This window comes from Galdieria sulphuraria (genome assembly GCF_000341285.1).
Source record: "Galdieria sulphuraria unplaced genomic scaffold scaf_34, whole genome shotgun sequence".
Lineage (NCBI taxonomy): Eukaryota > Rhodophyta > Bangiophyceae > Galdieriales > Galdieriaceae > Galdieria > Galdieria sulphuraria.
In genome coordinates, this window is record NW_005178441.1 from 159,800 (window position 1) to 174,032 (window position 14,233).

At 37.3% G+C, this 14,233-nt stretch overlaps 7 protein-coding genes across 9 annotated transcripts; 4 read left to right on the top strand and 3 right to left on the bottom strand.

The window, feature by feature from the left end:
• Positions 1-5: 5 nt before the first annotated feature.
• Gasu_39890 (guanosine-3',5'-bis(diphosphate) 3'-pyrophosphohydrolase) lies at positions 6-2,241 on the bottom strand. Its single transcript, XM_005705078.1, has 2 exons — positions 1,045-2,241; positions 6-991 (listed from the first exon to the last, which is right to left on the bottom strand). Exons 1-2 carry the CDS (start codon positions 2,205-2,207, stop codon positions 424-426), a joined length of 1,731 nt encoding a protein of 576 aa, XP_005705135.1. The 5' UTR covers positions 2,208-2,241; the 3' UTR covers positions 6-423.
• A 25-nt stretch (positions 2,242-2,266) lies between these two features.
• Gasu_39900 (protein phosphatase) lies at positions 2,267-3,601 on the bottom strand. Its single transcript, XM_005705079.1, has 3 exons — positions 3,327-3,601; positions 2,798-3,271; positions 2,267-2,745 (listed from the first exon to the last, which is right to left on the bottom strand). Exons 1-3 carry the CDS (start codon positions 3,447-3,449, stop codon positions 2,425-2,427), a joined length of 918 nt encoding a protein of 305 aa, XP_005705136.1. The 5' UTR covers positions 3,450-3,601; the 3' UTR covers positions 2,267-2,424.
• A 630-nt stretch (positions 3,602-4,231) lies between these two features.
• Positions 4,232-5,812, top strand: Gasu_39910 (transcription initiation factor TFIID subunit D5). Its single transcript, XM_005705080.1, has 3 exons — positions 4,232-4,573; positions 4,624-4,772; positions 4,824-5,812. Exons 1-3 carry the CDS (start codon positions 4,265-4,267, stop codon positions 5,743-5,745), a joined length of 1,380 nt encoding a protein of 459 aa, XP_005705137.1. The 5' UTR covers positions 4,232-4,264; the 3' UTR covers positions 5,746-5,812.
• Positions 5,813-5,821: 9 nt separating this feature from the next.
• Positions 5,822-6,550, top strand: Gasu_39920 (hypothetical protein). Of its 2 annotated transcripts, XM_005705082.1 has the most exons (2): positions 5,822-6,105; positions 6,157-6,550. In XM_005705082.1, exons 1-2 carry the CDS (start codon positions 5,908-5,910, stop codon positions 6,328-6,330), a joined length of 372 nt encoding a protein of 123 aa, XP_005705139.1. In that variant the 5' UTR covers positions 5,822-5,907; the 3' UTR covers positions 6,331-6,550. The 2 variants fall into 2 exon arrangements, with proteins under 2 accessions (XP_005705139.1, XP_005705138.1); XM_005705081.1 differs by having other exon boundaries at positions 5,822-6,550.
• Position 6,551: 1 nt separating this feature from the next.
• Positions 6,552-8,412, top strand: Gasu_39930 (2-hydroxyglutarate dehydrogenase). 2 transcript variants are annotated; one of them, XM_005705084.1, is made up of 1 exon: positions 6,552-8,412. In XM_005705084.1, the coding sequence occupies exon 1, from the start codon at positions 6,593-6,595 to the stop codon at positions 7,907-7,909; it is 1,317 nt and encodes a 438-aa protein (XP_005705141.1). In that variant the 5' UTR covers positions 6,552-6,592; the 3' UTR covers positions 7,910-8,412. The 2 variants fall into 2 exon arrangements, with proteins under 2 accessions (XP_005705141.1, XP_005705140.1); XM_005705083.1 differs by having other exon boundaries at positions 6,552-7,935.
• Positions 8,413-8,746: 334 nt separating this feature from the next.
• On the bottom strand, positions 8,747-9,161 carry Gasu_39940 (uncharacterized protein). The gene is made up of 2 exons (XM_005705085.1): positions 9,014-9,161; positions 8,747-8,943 (listed from the first exon to the last, which is right to left on the bottom strand). The coding sequence occupies exons 1-2, from the start codon at positions 9,104-9,106 to the stop codon at positions 8,827-8,829; spliced, it is 210 nt and encodes a 69-aa protein (XP_005705142.1). The 5' UTR covers positions 9,107-9,161; the 3' UTR covers positions 8,747-8,826.
• Positions 9,162-10,961: 1,800 nt separating this feature from the next.
• Positions 10,962-12,562, top strand: Gasu_39950 (uncharacterized protein). The gene is made up of 3 exons (XM_005705086.1): positions 10,962-11,144; positions 11,268-11,505; positions 11,566-12,562. The coding sequence occupies exons 1-3, from the start codon at positions 10,981-10,983 to the stop codon at positions 11,863-11,865; spliced, it is 702 nt and encodes a 233-aa protein (XP_005705143.1). The 5' UTR covers positions 10,962-10,980; the 3' UTR covers positions 11,866-12,562.
• The last annotated feature ends 1,671 nt before the right edge of the window (positions 12,563-14,233 follow it).

Consider the following 14,233-nt stretch of genomic DNA (forward strand, 5'->3'; position numbering starts at 1 on the left):
GAACATTGTCGATACACTGTTTTCTTGGAAACTTACTTATTTCAGACAAAAAAATTCCAGAAAGAACTCTTGTTGATCTCTCAATTTATTAACAAGTTCTTCCGATATCAAAACAAGTCACTTAGTTTGCATATCATTTTCTGATGTATGGTTTGCCAATGAAACCCAATCATTCTAATAATTTTAGATTGATTGGTGTTGCCATAAATGAAAATGGTATTTCAAGAATCACGGTTGATTCAAAAAGCCCTTTCTAAAAACCTTCTTCTCAAAAAAACAAAGCGATTCCCCACACACAGACACACACACACATATATATATTATATTATATATTATATATTTACAATCAAAGTATCACACCTTGCTTGCTGCAGCCAAACAAAGACAATAAAAAGATCGCCGCAAGGACTCGTACTAGAACTTCTATTCTATCTCGCCTTTATAAAAACGATGAGAAGCAGTTCCATGTTCCGCTAACAGATGCATTTCTTCAGTTCGTATTTGAACTTCTACTGGAAAGCCACTTGGATGTTGTACAGTAGTATGAATGGAACGATAGCCATTCGGTTTGGGTGCAATAACATAGTCCTTATATCTACCCTCAACTTCCTTCCACAGCGAACTAACTATTTCATAAACACGTGTACAAACTGCCAACTCTGTATCGTCTCCATGTTCTACTCGGACTCCTGGTCGCAAACGAATAACGACTCTCATTGCGATAAAGTCAAGTATCTGCTCTTTTGTCTTGTTCTGTTTCAGCATTTTCATAAAAGTGGATACCATATTCTTCGTACGTCCAGTAATTGTAAACTGCTCTGCAAGACGAACCAGAAAAGGATCTCTCATGAGACAAGTAAGAAGTTCACGTTGTGCACAAGAAAGAACACGTTGTCCATTGTCTCGAATACGCAAATGCCACTTCTCTAACTTCAAATAGGACTGAGGAAACAATATTCTCAGACTTCGATCGCCCATTTCATACATGTGTCTAGAAAATAGGGTTTCAATGTAATCGAATGCCATCCAAAACGATATTCCTACCTTCCGAATCCTGCAGCACTTGCAAGGGGAACAAAAACCTGTAAAGTCTCCAAAGCCGTCGACTGCTGTATATAAAGAGGCCATTTGTAAATCTGTCGAAGTGACCAGAGACGTTCTACTAAACGCAGCAAAACTGCTCGAGAATCGGTGATGGACGCCCAGAGATGAGTTTTAACCCAAGTCGAGTTACCCTCAGGCATATCAAGCATAAGATGAGCCATATTTCCCATAAATATATACTCCCGCAAAATATTCAAAACTGAATAGTCAAACAATAAACAAAGCCTCGCCAAAGTGGGGTATTTCACCTTCCCTTCTAAAACGGAAAGGATACTAGCTATAAGACAGTACTTGTCGACATTGAACGAAGCAAGCATCTCAATCATATCTAAAGCTTTTGTCATCAAAGACGAAGAATTGTTCCCTACCAAGTTATGAATCCACTCAGCACTCAATCTCAGTGCCAACTCGACTTTGTACAAATCTTCCAAAGGTAAATAGGATAACAACGGTTCTATATACTTCCACTGCTTCGAAGAGTCTCTCTTTTCGTCCTTGTTCAAAGTGTAAGGCAATGCAGGGGTCAAGTCTTCTCCATCTAGAACTTCCCCGGTACGGAAAGAATATATAGTACTATTTGAAGGACTTGGAGTCGACGGAAATACGACAAGTGCTTCTTGATTGCACAATGTACTTGTCAAAAAATTATCTTCGTTGTACACAGATTGAAAGAAAGTTTTTCCTTCTTTCTGTGTCTGTTTCTCACCACAAGAAGCTCTGCTAAGACCTTTCGAAAAGTTGGACGAGGCTTTTTCTAACGTATTTCCTGTCATATCAAACGAACAGTGACCCTCTTGTGCTTTGTAGATCTGCTGCACGAGTTGGGCACTGAAATAGGCCACTAACTTTTCAAAGTGGTATTCAACTGCACGGCTTCTTCTGCCTGCTTTGGGAAAGGCGTCTTTTAAAGACTCGGCGTTGACAACGACCTTGCCGCCGATGGCACTCCTGGAAGTTTCAGAAAAACGAACAACACGACTAGACCTGAAAAACCACGGTTCTCTTCTAGGTTTGAACCGACGACTGCTCTTGAAGAATTGTGGTGAAAAACAAGTATTACAAGGCCCAGGAAGAAACAAGACACTTGGGGAAGAAAACTCCATAACCAAACGGCAAAAACTCTCAAGTCCCAAATACTCCAAATAGATTCTTGAGGAAATTGAAGGCCAATATTTTCTGAATCTTCAACATTCGTTTATTTGAAGAATGGCGAATAATCAACCATATTGTATGTTTATCATACTAGCAAGCTCTAACACTTTTAAGCATTTGGATACAGACTAATAAAAGAAAAGCAATAAATGGTCTCATTACATGCAACTATAAAAAATAAGGAACAGCAGCTCGAGCTGGAACAACATGGTGATCCTCTGCAACTTCCCTAAAAATCTTAAACTCTCGTTCCAAATTCTCATCAAAAGCTAATATTGCAGCGACATTTCCGCAGCGATAACAATAATTAGGAGCAGACCAAACTGTGACCAGTGAACGCTCAGGAAACATGTATTTGTAGCCTTCCTGCACTAACTGATGCGCCCGACATATAAGAGATAGCTTATTGATGTGATTGAACTCTGAAGTGACTTTGGAGCCAAACAACCAACCCGCCCCTCTAGGGCTCACTGCCCATGTTTCGATATCCTACAAATAATTAGTGTTTTATTCTGGAGCATAAATCATAGTTTCAAAGTACCTCTGGGTCACTCCACATCAAGTCACAAAACGCCCCTTCGTGAGGTATTTCTTGTCTTCTATCCACCGTGCGAATTTGGTCCAAAGTTCTTATATCAGGACTGAGTCCACCGTGCACACAAAGAATTTCTCCATCTATGAGTGCAGCAATAGTTAGATAGTCGAATACTTCGCAACAATATTTCCATGCATTGGCGTTTCCATACTTCCGTTGACATTCGTCGTAGAAACCATACACTTGGGTAATTTGTCTACTTTCATGGTTCCCTCGAAGTAAGGTAACTCTTGAAGGATACCTTGCCTTTAAGCAAAGTAATAACGTGAATGTTTCAAGACTATTGTAACCACGGTCGACAAAGTCTCCCATAAAAATGTAGTTGGTTTCAGGGACTTCACCTCCTGTTCGAAAAAGCTCCAACAGGTCGTGAAACTGTCCGTGAATATCGCCACATACAGTAACTGGAGAAGAAACAGGCTAAAGGGTGGGTAGTTAGTAGTGTTTCAACGTGAACCACGGACGATTCTGATACCTGCACGTTTGACTCCTCTATAAGAATTTCCTTCACATAGTCACACAGTCGCTTCAAGTCGGGTTCCGGAAGATACTGAGCGCTTTTAACTTTCTCTATCCAATTATCCAAGTCCATACCCATCTGGTTTATGCAACCAAAATAAACGACGCAAAACGCACGTTTCCCAAAACAAAATTATGGACACGCTATCTTAACAGATTTCTCATCTTTATTGGTGAAACACTGTTACGATAGCACTTCATCTTGGTTTTCAGCTCATTTAAAAAGAATGTAACTAATTCTTTTGAAGTTGATAGATTGAGTAACTTCATTTTAGTTTTAATGATTTTCTGCTGTGAAGAGAGGACTATTTCTATGTCTTGGGGTACGTAGTCCTCTTATACAATCTGTCTACTATCATAGTAAACTTTATTGATTGTGTTTACTTTTATCTTTGCAGTATCTTCTTGTCGTATCCTGCATAGCAATCCATCAGGGATTTCTACAATTCTACATATGCTATAACTAAGAGTATCTGCGGACAGTGGAAAGGAGTGGAAATGGATTCAACAACATGGTTCACCTGTGGAAAAGTACATTTGTTATATTGCCTTTATGTTGTGCAGGATAGACAAGTCACGAGTATCGTATAAAAGTAAATATTGATGTATGAGTTGCATCATTTTATAAGTTTTGCTCTTTCAGCTGTGTGATTTCTTCTCCTCCTGTTGTAAACTGAGACGCAATCGTTTGTTCGACTTCAATTTGTTTTCACCTTTAAGTTATTAAGATTGATTTTCTAAGCTTCATGAAGTTGTCTGTATTTTTTATATTATTGTTCTATGAATAAGTTTCTATATGATATAAAATACTCAAGGATAGATGGGCTCACATCATCATCAACAATAATAACCTTCTTAGAATAGTTTTTGAAATTTTATTGGAAAATCAATCGAATGATGGAAGCGACACTTAGGAAGGAAACTTGTCAAGCAGTTGCTCAATATATTCTAGGAGTCGAAAGTGTTTCTGAGGACGTTTCTATTGCTATAATAGAGGACACTGAGTATAGATTGAGACAACTTCTTCAAGAGTCCGTAAAGTTTATGAGGAATTCCAAACGTACAAAGCTCTTACCAAAAGATATCAACTCTGCTCTTCGTCTTGAGAATATGGAGCCTATATTTGGATATTCAGCTCCTCGAAGAAAACAGTTTCGTGTAGTAAAAAGCTGTCCTGGTTTGTATGTGTTAGATGATGACTTGGTAGGTTTATTCAAAGCTTTGCTGATGCACACCCATATTCTTTTATTTAGGTGGATTTGAAACGAGCTTTAGACGAACCCCTTCCAAAAGCTCCATTTGAGCCAGCTTTAGAAGCACATTGGTTGGCAGTGGAGGGTGTCCAACCAGCCATTTGGCAGAATCCTCTAAGAGATCAGTTGAAAGACGCTAAAACCACAAGGTATCCCGTGTATGGTTTGTTGAGTGTGTTGTCTCTCTAATCTCTGTTTAGTGAATCGGTTCCTGTTGAAGCATTGAAGCCTTTAAAACACGCATTGTCCAAAGAGTTTCAGTTGCTGTATGATCACGTTATTTCCATTTTACGAGACGAAGATGGTGAGAAGAAGAAAGCTTGTTTAAGAGAACTTGCGAGACAACCTGGGATACAGCAATTAGTTCCCTATTTCACACTGTATATTCATGAAGAAGTGCGCCTCTATCACAACTTCACCGAACGTCTCTTTTCTGTTATGCAACTAACGAGAGCCTTGATAACGAATCCGAACATTCACATTGAACCATATTTGCACCAGGTTATGCCGTCCGTTCTTACCTGTATTTTAGGTAAAAAGCTTTGTTCTAGTTGGATGGATCCTCATTGGCACCTTCGTGATTATTCTTCGAGTGTTTTGGGTTTTATTTACAAACACTTTGGTCCAAACTATGCAACATTGCAGACAAGAGTGACGAAAACCCTCATAAGTGCTTTGTTGGATGAGAAACGTCCATTAAGTACTCGTTATGGCGCTATTGTAGGACTTGTGAGTTTGGGTGTTTGCGAAGTGCAAATTTGTTTGATGCCTCACTTACCATATTTGTCACAACAAACGGAAGCAGAACTGCATCGTTCTGATTTGGAAGACGAACGTAAACTTTCGCTGGCAAAGATTTATGGAGCTCTCATATTAGCTGCTCATGTTTGTCTTAAGCAGAATGAAATGAAAGGTATCGATAGCGAAGTTAGTCGGAATGAAGACAGCGATGATTATCAAGAAACTAATATCTACACTATTCATATAGAAACTTGTCGAAGTTTTGATACGGAAGAGAAGAATAGAATATTATCTTTTGTACCCAAGTTTGATTCTCTTGTAGAAGTTTTATATGAACAGTTTGGTGATTCTATGTTTCCCACGGTCTCGAACTATTTCTAAGATGAATATATATTTGGTATATGTGAGACGCAAAATAATATTTTCCTAAAGGTTTTTTATGTTTTTACAACGCTTGCAAGTATTAGATATGATTGAAATGTTGGAAAAGGCAAACATTCCTATTATGTGACATAAATGTAAATTTTGAATTCTTTTTTTGCTATGGAAACAGCGCGTTGGAAGTCTTTTTATAAAAGACTACCAAAAGTACAACAAACTTTATCCTTTTTTCAACGTCCGGCTACAATTGCCTTTAGTGGAGGATTTACCTTTGCTTTTTTCTATGCAGTTGTCGTTCGCAACGAGTGGCAGACCCATATGAACCAGTTAAAAACTCAGTTGAATAGAAGCAAGCAAAAGGTCCTTAGCTCTTTTCTATTTCTTTTGATATATTGCTTAACCTTTTTGAAGTGGCAAAATGAACGTCTGTCGCTGGATGCAAAAGTTTCTCGGCTAGAATTGAGGTTGAATCGTACCGAGTTGGAATTGACCTGCATTCTGGAAAGTGCTCCAAAGAACGGCAGTAACTGGTCAAAATCAGTCATTGAATCGAAATATGATGAGTGTATGGCGAATAAGAAGTAAAAAAAGATCACTCGACATTCTGTTGTGCAGGAAATCTGTCTCCCCCTTTTTTGTGTGAAGACTTGAACAAAGAGAGGTAGAGAATAATATGTGTATATGTATCTATATTGGACTTGAATAGTATTCAATCCCTGAGAATATTTCGTCTCGATGAAACTATTTATTAGCTTTTATTTTTCTGACAATGTATGTATATGAAAATAAACAGAAATGATTCTTTCAATATCCGATTTTCTATTAGAAAAGAGTTTCTCTATTCCCGATGTGGAGAAACGCCATAGGGAGGAGACTACACACAACTCGTGGTTTGTTTTCTCAAAAATGCCCTTTGGAAAGGTACTTTTGCACAACTAGAGAATACGACATTGCTATTATTGGTGCTGGTATTGTTGGCATGGCTACGGCAAGAGAATTGGCACAGCGCTATCCAGATAGGAAGATTGTGGTCCTTGAAAAAGAAGCTCAAGTGGCCCAACATCAAAGCAAACATAACAGTGGTGTAATTCATGCTGGAATATTTTATAAACCGGGAAGTAACAAGGCCCGATTATGTGTTCAAGGTGCTTCTTTGATGTACGAATATTGCAAAGAACATAAAATACCTCACGAAAAGGTAGGAAAGTTGATAATTGCCACAAATAATAAGGAATCCGAACAACTTGACAACCTTTTTCAACGAGGCGTTCAAAATGGTGTTAAAGATCTCGAATTGATTGATGAAGAAAGAATTCGTCAGTTGGAGCCTTATGTGCGAGGAAAAAGAGCACTTTATTCTCCACATACTGGAATTTGCCATTTTGAGCTGGTTACTAGAAGCTTCGAAAACGATTTTCTGCAATCTAGTCGACAACATATGATAAAAGGATTTCTCGTGACAAGTTTTCATATTCACAGTTCGGAAGCCATTGAAATTCGAGGAATAGGTCATAAGGACTCGAATGCTTCTTCCATATTTGCCAATTATGTCATATGTTGCGCCGGTCTATCCGCAGATACTCTTGCAACACTGGCAGGTGGACAGAAATATCCTGTAATCATACCTTTTCGAGGACGTTATCGATTACTAAAGGAAGCAGCAAAGCATCTTGTGAAGCGAAATATCTATCCAGTGCCTGACCCTAAATATCCTTTTCTAGGAATACACTTTACTCCAACCGTACAGGGACAAATAACAATTGGTCCGAGTGCAGCACTTTCTCTAACTAAGAATCCCAGTACTTTCAAGAACTTGAGAGCAATTATGGGAGAGAAGGCTTTATGGAATTTTCTCAGAAAGAATCTCACTAGTTCACTGACTGAGGGATATTTTGACGTTTTCCAAAAAGCTTTTGTGAAAAGAGCTCAAAGTCTAGTTCCCAGTTTAAACTGGAATCATACCACTGTTGGTTGGCAAGGCGTTAGAGCCCAAGCCATGGCGGCAGATGGTTCTCTCGTAGAAGATTTTGTGTTTGAAAGTCTCGGTCCAAAGGGAAGATTGCTGCACGTTAGAAACGCTCCTTCACCAGCAGCAACCTCTTCACTAGCTATAGCAAAGAGTATTTGTGATCGTGCAGCAACGGAGTTTTTTTGGCATTCCTAATATTTAAGAAAAATGTGATTAGAACGTAATAATTGCAAATTGTTTTATAGCGATGCCGTTGCTCAACTATCCCAATTTCTCCTCCTTGTCAAACTTGTTCACCTTGACTATTGCAACTACAGGAAGTATTGCGCTAGGCATATTTGCCTATTCGTATATGACAAAAGATAATAAAAAGGAATCAGGAACCTCACAAGCTACAGCTAAATGAATTACAAGGCAAGTTGAAGAGGAAACGTGGTTGTAAGGAATTGTTGAGTCTTGTGCTTTCTAGTAGCTTGCGATTCTGTACCAAAGCCCATTTACCTTATTTGGAGTAATTCTGTAGTAGTTTCGTTTGGATGCTCAACTGTTTAGCGCAATAAAGTGGTCTTACTTTTTGAGCTGCCGTCGAGAATTGTTTAGCTCTTTAAAAACAAGCTTGCTTCTCCAAGGCAGAATGAATACTGTCGAATATTAGGGACGCAGGTTCTTGCAAAAACTGATCTTAATTGTGTCTTCCTTTGGTTTGCTGAAGTCACACAAGACACTCTTTTTATTGTGTTGAACAATATTATCTATTTTTCTAAAAGAATCTGTTCAAAGTAGGGCTTAGACAATAATTTTGTGTTGCTCCGTAGTAGTCTTGTACAAAGTTGCGTTTCATATAGTTATGGACTAGCCATGGCTAGCGTTTTGGTGTCTTCAACTCTTGAATGCTGCCTACGGAAGGCTTGTCAGTTTCTTTAAAGGAAAAGAATATTCTATCAAATATCGACAATTCTCTTACTTAGCAAACAGAACATTTCTAAGAAAACAGCGTATTTTACACTTTGCTTAAAAAACAAACGAAGAGCAGATCATTTGGCCTTTTTTATTCAAAGTACGAGGGGCTTCATAAAGAAAGGAACAGTTAAAAAAGTGATTTGCAACAACCACTAACAGAACTTTCTGATCACCTTTGTAGAGTGTCTACTGGAGTCGATGTTGCTCTTCTCCAAACATATGTAACGCTCAATTTCTTTTTCCAAGTAATGATACACGTTTCCATCTGTCTAGATGTTTAGTCGAATCTGACAGCTTTCACCTGTAGAAAGACGGTCACGATTGTGCAAGGAATTTTACTTTATTCCCCGAATTTCTTAACATTGAAGAACAAACTTGTATTAAGAAGGAACTTTTTTGTATTGTTTTGGAGAGCAGCCCGAGTTGCTTCATCTTTATATGTAAGGATTCGTAGGCTTGTCCAAGGACAGTGAATCTTGAAAATTCCAAACGTTTTTTGTCAAAATACACTGATATATTTTGCTTTGGCAATCAGAGCGATAAACTATTTCTTCTTTCTTTACGTTTTGTCGTAGTCTTGGAGGATAATAGATGAGGCATTTGAAGTTGGCGCTGGTTCGTAGATCCATTGGAGTTTTGTCTTATGCGACTAATATTTCATCACTTGATAAGTTTCTTAGCTAACACAATGACTATTATGCACTATGGAACTCAATGGTGGAACATACTTGAGTATAGGATTCTTTTTAATTTTCCTATCACTATGCCACCTTTTCTAAGTACATCTTCTATATAGCTTATGATGAAATAGACTCAATTTTCCCACTCTAGAACAACGACACCATCGAATATAAAGAATAAGAGTAAATACAATCTCAAATTTGAAACCTGAAAGATTTCTCAGACTTTCTTACCAGATAAAGTCCGTCATTTTCAGTCAATAAACACACCATGAGAACAACAAGTAAAATCGCTCTTCTACATCGATAAAAATAACAAACTTGAAAATGCAAAGACACACCAAATTGCATTTCATTCTGCTACTTTGTGGATGCTTTTGATGGACATAGTAAACATATGATCATTATGACATAATTAATTTTCTTCATTCATAGTGAGCATTTGTAATCCTACATAGATTGCACGGTTTGGGTCGCACAAACAATTTCACTAGAGCCAACTCCTATCTCTTTAGGATATCATATGCATATGATAGAGCCATAATCTTATGGTTCTTTGAACACTGCAAACTAGAGTTGTTTCCATAAAAGCGATTCGTAGTATTTGCAGTTTCTGAAAAGAATTCTTGCTACAACATTTATTAGAACGTGGAAAGTTTCAAGAAAATACAAACGAAATAGACTGGCACTTGGCTTGTGTCAAAGGATATCAAAGTATTGGCAAGTCCAATGCCAAGCTATGGCTTTCATCTGCATTGACATGATGACTCTTTGTTCATGAAAATGTTCAAACAAAGAAAAAATAAACAAAAAATAAGTTCTTGATACTATTTTCCAATGTGAAGAATATAAACATTTGCCAATCTTTCTACTCAGGTCTTGAAGTTAAGTATGGAAGAACACAAAGTAAAATAGACTATTTAGATTGAACCATATCCATCCTTCTACAAGACTTCAATCTGTCGCGTCAAGACCATCCAAACCAACATTTTTCTGTGAGATCACTTAAAGCCTAATTGTACATGATAACTACATTGTTTTCAATAAATACAAGTCTCCTGCATCAAAACCAGAAGAATATCATTTCACTAACTGTCATATTCTTTGGTCCACAAAAGACTTTCATCTTGCAATTCATTGTGAATGGCACAAAAAATGCAACTTGCTTATCGCCACATATTATTTGTACCAGAGCAAACTAGTCGCCAAACTATGTTTCACGGCAACAGCATAACAAGTTTCTTCGACAAGACATTATTGTCTAAACTTGTATTCAATTCTTACAAGACAAAAACCAAAAGACACTCAAGTTCACCGTTTCAAAGGTTTGTGGTCACAAAATGATACAAATAATAAGAGACGTGACTTCACACAGTAGTACTCCTTGTTTGAGTATATTTCAGAAAATTGAGAAATAATCAACTACTTCAAGTTCTTCTTCAAAGTTACGCCAAGTTAGTTTTCATAGACAAGATGATTGAATTGTACAGAAAGTTGTGTCAAAATGCATCCTACATATTACTTTTCTCTATCATTTGTGGTCCAAAAGTTGTCATTCCGTCGCTTTGCGATAAACTCTTGAGAAATATGAAGTATGTGAACTTTTCTGAAAACTTTCGCGTCAAGATGACGAATATACCTCCACCACCACATGAGACTGTTGCTTTAGGAGTTGATCACTTCGCTTATGAACAACTTACAGTCGGAATACTAAGAGATGCGGTGTTGGAGTTTGTCACCATCCAGAAACTGTGGTTACCACTGGAACCACGAATAAACGAGTTTCGTTGGTATGTATTGTAACAAGTCTGACGGATATTTCACATATGTGCACAAGATATCTGATATATTGGCCACAGCAATTCACTGTTCCCTGACTTGTACTTTACGGACCAAACTTAAATATTTGATAGGGCACTAAAAAGTACGCTTCTCGGCAAACCATCCTGGAGAGTTAATCTGAACAGATGGTGTCCGTTTTGGTTCAGTTTCAACACCTATGAGTTATGGGATCCGAACAGCAAAAAACCTCTGCGTGTACTTCATACTGACGAAACTTTATCTGATCTTTTGATCGAGCATACAAAAGCACCAAGAAGAGTCTTTTTCTTTGTGGAGGAGTTGAAAACCCAACTTCAGTGGAAGCCAAAGGTATGCCAATATTCGTTCTTTACTCTGTGGTTTTGCTGAGCACAGTTGAAATCAAAACAGATTTCTTACAAAGATAATATGTTGAAAACAAACTATCGAGATAGGAATACAACAAACTCTGACAAGAAAGCGGACGAAGAAAAAATGCTGATGACGCTGTCCAACTGGGACAGCTGCTCTGATACAAAATGCCAAATGCAATGGAAACAATCACCTATTCAAAGTCTTTCTTTTGTGACTTGCTTTAGTTACCCTGTTCTAGTGCCAATAGTTCTACCAGTTTACACTGTCTTTGGGGTAAATACCGGTGGCTTAGACCCACTAAGATATGGAGCAACTCCCGAAAACAGTCAGTCATAACACAACCAAGTATCTGTGTGCAAGTCTTCCTGAGGATTTACGTTATCTATTCTGTTTGATTACGTGAATGAAAATGTTTCAATACGTGCCCTAACTGTGGGCTCTTTGTTTTTCTATTTCTCTGACTATCAACATCTCTCTTTCAAACAGCACATTTATCCAAACCTGATTCTTTACCTATCTATCTGTCTTGAAATAAGGTTTTAAGAAACCAAGTAATGAATAGTCTGGTCTCTTTCTAAAAAAACTCATTCTAACACTAAACTTATTGTTGTTGCTTCGGTTAGATGTGTTGGAAAAACTTAGGAAATTGTTACCATTTCCACTCAGAATATCCCAGACTCACAAGATTTCCAAAATGATGATGAGAAACGTTGTTGCAATATCACACTGGACTCTAGTTTGTTCGAGACAGCACATGTAATATTATCAAGCAACATGTGCTATAAATACTAAAGGAGTGCTGTGACCAAAGACTTGCCTATTTGCTTTGGAATATGGGACTTTTTTCAGCTTCCGAAGAAAATGGCCTTGTTTCGAAAGCAGCAAATCATTGCAAAGTAGAAGGGTGTTGATCAAGTCAAAAACTCTTTTTTTAAGGATTCAATAACTTTTGGATGCAGCTTTTTTGCTGCTTAACTCGGAGTCTCTGATTTGTTGTTCTGTGTCCAGCTAGTAGATATGATCTCATTTGTATGCTCAAGTGAGAAAAGCAAAAAGAAGCAAAGCGTAACTTTTATTCTAAAGTGTTTTGCCTTGAAGAACATAGAGTCGAGAAACATTTCCTAAGACTTACTATGGTATAGAGAAAGATATTTTTTGTCATTCCAAAGTATTTTGATATTCCCCACCTAGGTTTTGCAGCTGCTTATGAAACTCGCGTCTTATTGCATATATTTATAGTATAAAATAAGAAGAATAGAAGTGATATTTCTGATCATAAAAAAAACTTAGTTCATAAAATAAGATAAAGTTTATACTGGCTCCTCTTTCATTCCTTTCATAGGCTCCTGTCCATCTGCTTGACCTCAATAAAGTCACTCGATGGTTTAAAGTAACTTAAAAAAACCAACCATTTATCAAGTTCTCGTATAGATATACGCAATCCATCGTCAACATCAACGACAATCTACTTGTATGTGTACTTAATTTTCACGTTTACTTATGTTTCGTTGTGCAGGATTCAGGTTTCGTAATATTGAATCAACTCGAGGTAACTTTTGCATTACTTAGATTCCATCAATAACAGGTTTTTGTTATGTATCCGAATCCAAAAAATTGGAAACGAAGCGAACCTTGATACCACCAGTTATAATTAGATGTTTGACTTGACAATCGCAATGCAGGAATCTTACGTGATGGTGCGTTATAAGTGAGTTAATATGATGCGAAATAAAAGACTCTAAGAGAATTGTCTCTAAACACTTTTAAGAAATTTCATACAAATTTAATATCGATGCCAGTTAATCTTAGACACTGTATCGAGAAACCTCACTTCTTGCTCTCAAGATATTCGCAATGAAAACTTGTTTCTGCCACAATTCAGTGACAATTTACTTTCAAAGAATTCATCCAGCCATATAAAGTAAATATAGTCTTCTTTTGCAATCCTTCTAATATAATGCATTTTCATGCCATTGAAATCGAACACTATTCCTCAGGTTGAGAACTGAATTTTCCACAAGTTTGAAAAAGCTTTGTGTTGACAGTCAATCATAGATGACTTTCTAAACATTTTCAAGGGACTCGTCAGCTTGGAGCCCTCAAAAACCCTCAACAATGCAGTAAAGAGCACCACAGTCTGAGAACATAGAGATAAGTTTTCTTCATTTGTACTTTTTTTCGACTAGGTTTTTCTTCATTCAATTTCGATTATCTTTAAAACGTGTAGAAATTTCTGCGATATACATGTTAGCTTTTATTTGCGACTTTGTGCACAATATGTAAAGAGAGTGGATATGAAAAATTGATGACCTTTGGTCGTCTAAAATAGGATGTGTGAATACGGAATTTGTTGAAAGACTGAAATCCAATTTTTGTCAAGTAGACTTCTTTGGCATATATATCGCCTGGTTACTGTTTTCACAAGATATGGTTCCATAATAATACAAGTTATCTTAAGTTATGGCTTAACCAAGGGTGAGAGGTAGCAGTCAACTCTTTCACTTGCTGTAGGAATGGGAGACAGTTTCAAACTGTAATTTTCGCTACTTTAGGTTGAATTATTGCAGAACATTTGTAATATGCAAATTTTAGATGAGTGAGTGTAAGAATTAGGCTTTATATTCCCAAGATCAATTATCTCGGCGAGATAGATCTGAAAACTCGAACTGCAAATATGCGGGTGACAAATAAATAGGGTGTTCAT

What these genes read in the sequence shown, in the direction of transcription:
- Gasu_39940 (XM_005705085.1), bottom strand. Translation starts at nt 9,106, where the DNA reads ATGAAGCAACTCGGGCTGCTCTCCAAAACAATACAAAAAAGTTCCTTC. An exon ending in TAAGAAATTCGGGGAATAAA is followed by an intron (nt 8,944 to 9,013) that starts GTAAAATTCCTT and finishes CTAAACATCTAG; the next exon opens with ACAGATGGAAACGTGTATCA.
- Gasu_39920 (XM_005705081.1), top strand. Translation starts at nt 5,908, where the DNA reads ATGGAAACAGCGCGTTGGAAGTCTTTTTATAAAAGACTACCAAAAGTA.
- Gasu_39910 (XM_005705080.1), top strand. Translation starts at nt 4,265, where the DNA reads ATGATGGAAGCGACACTTAGGAAGGAAACTTGTCAAGCAGTTGCTCAA. An exon ending in ATGTGTTAGATGATGACTTG is followed by an intron (nt 4,574 to 4,623) that starts GTAGGTTTATTC and finishes TCTTTTATTTAG; the next exon opens with GTGGATTTGAAACGAGCTTT. An exon ending in AAAGACGCTAAAACCACAAG is followed by an intron (nt 4,773 to 4,823) that starts GTATCCCGTGTA and finishes ATCTCTGTTTAG; the next exon opens with TGAATCGGTTCCTGTTGAAG.
- Gasu_39900 (XM_005705079.1), bottom strand. Translation starts at nt 3,449, where the DNA reads ATGGGTATGGACTTGGATAATTGGATAGAGAAAGTTAAAAGCGCTCAG. An exon ending in TAGAGGAGTCAAACGTGCAG is followed by an intron (nt 3,272 to 3,326) that starts GTATCAGAATCG and finishes CCCACCCTTTAG; the next exon opens with CCTGTTTCTTCTCCAGTTAC. An exon ending in TGATGTGGAGTGACCCAGAG is followed by an intron (nt 2,746 to 2,797) that starts GTACTTTGAAAC and finishes AATTATTTGTAG; the next exon opens with GATATCGAAACATGGGCAGT.
- Gasu_39890 (XM_005705078.1), bottom strand. Translation starts at nt 2,207, where the DNA reads ATGGAGTTTTCTTCCCCAAGTGTCTTGTTTCTTCCTGGGCCTTGTAAT. An exon ending in AGTGCTGCAGGATTCGGAAG is followed by an intron (nt 992 to 1,044) that starts GTAGGAATATCG and finishes CCTATTTTCTAG; the next exon opens with ACACATGTATGAAATGGGCG.
- Gasu_39950 (XM_005705086.1), top strand. Translation starts at nt 10,981, where the DNA reads ATGACGAATATACCTCCACCACCACATGAGACTGTTGCTTTAGGAGTT. An exon ending in CGAATAAACGAGTTTCGTTG is followed by an intron (nt 11,145 to 11,267) that starts GTATGTATTGTA and finishes AATATTTGATAG; the next exon opens with GGCACTAAAAAGTACGCTTC. An exon ending in AACTTCAGTGGAAGCCAAAG is followed by an intron (nt 11,506 to 11,565) that starts GTATGCCAATAT and finishes AAATCAAAACAG; the next exon opens with ATTTCTTACAAAGATAATAT.
- Gasu_39930 (XM_005705084.1), top strand. Translation starts at nt 6,593, where the DNA reads ATGTGGAGAAACGCCATAGGGAGGAGACTACACACAACTCGTGGTTTG.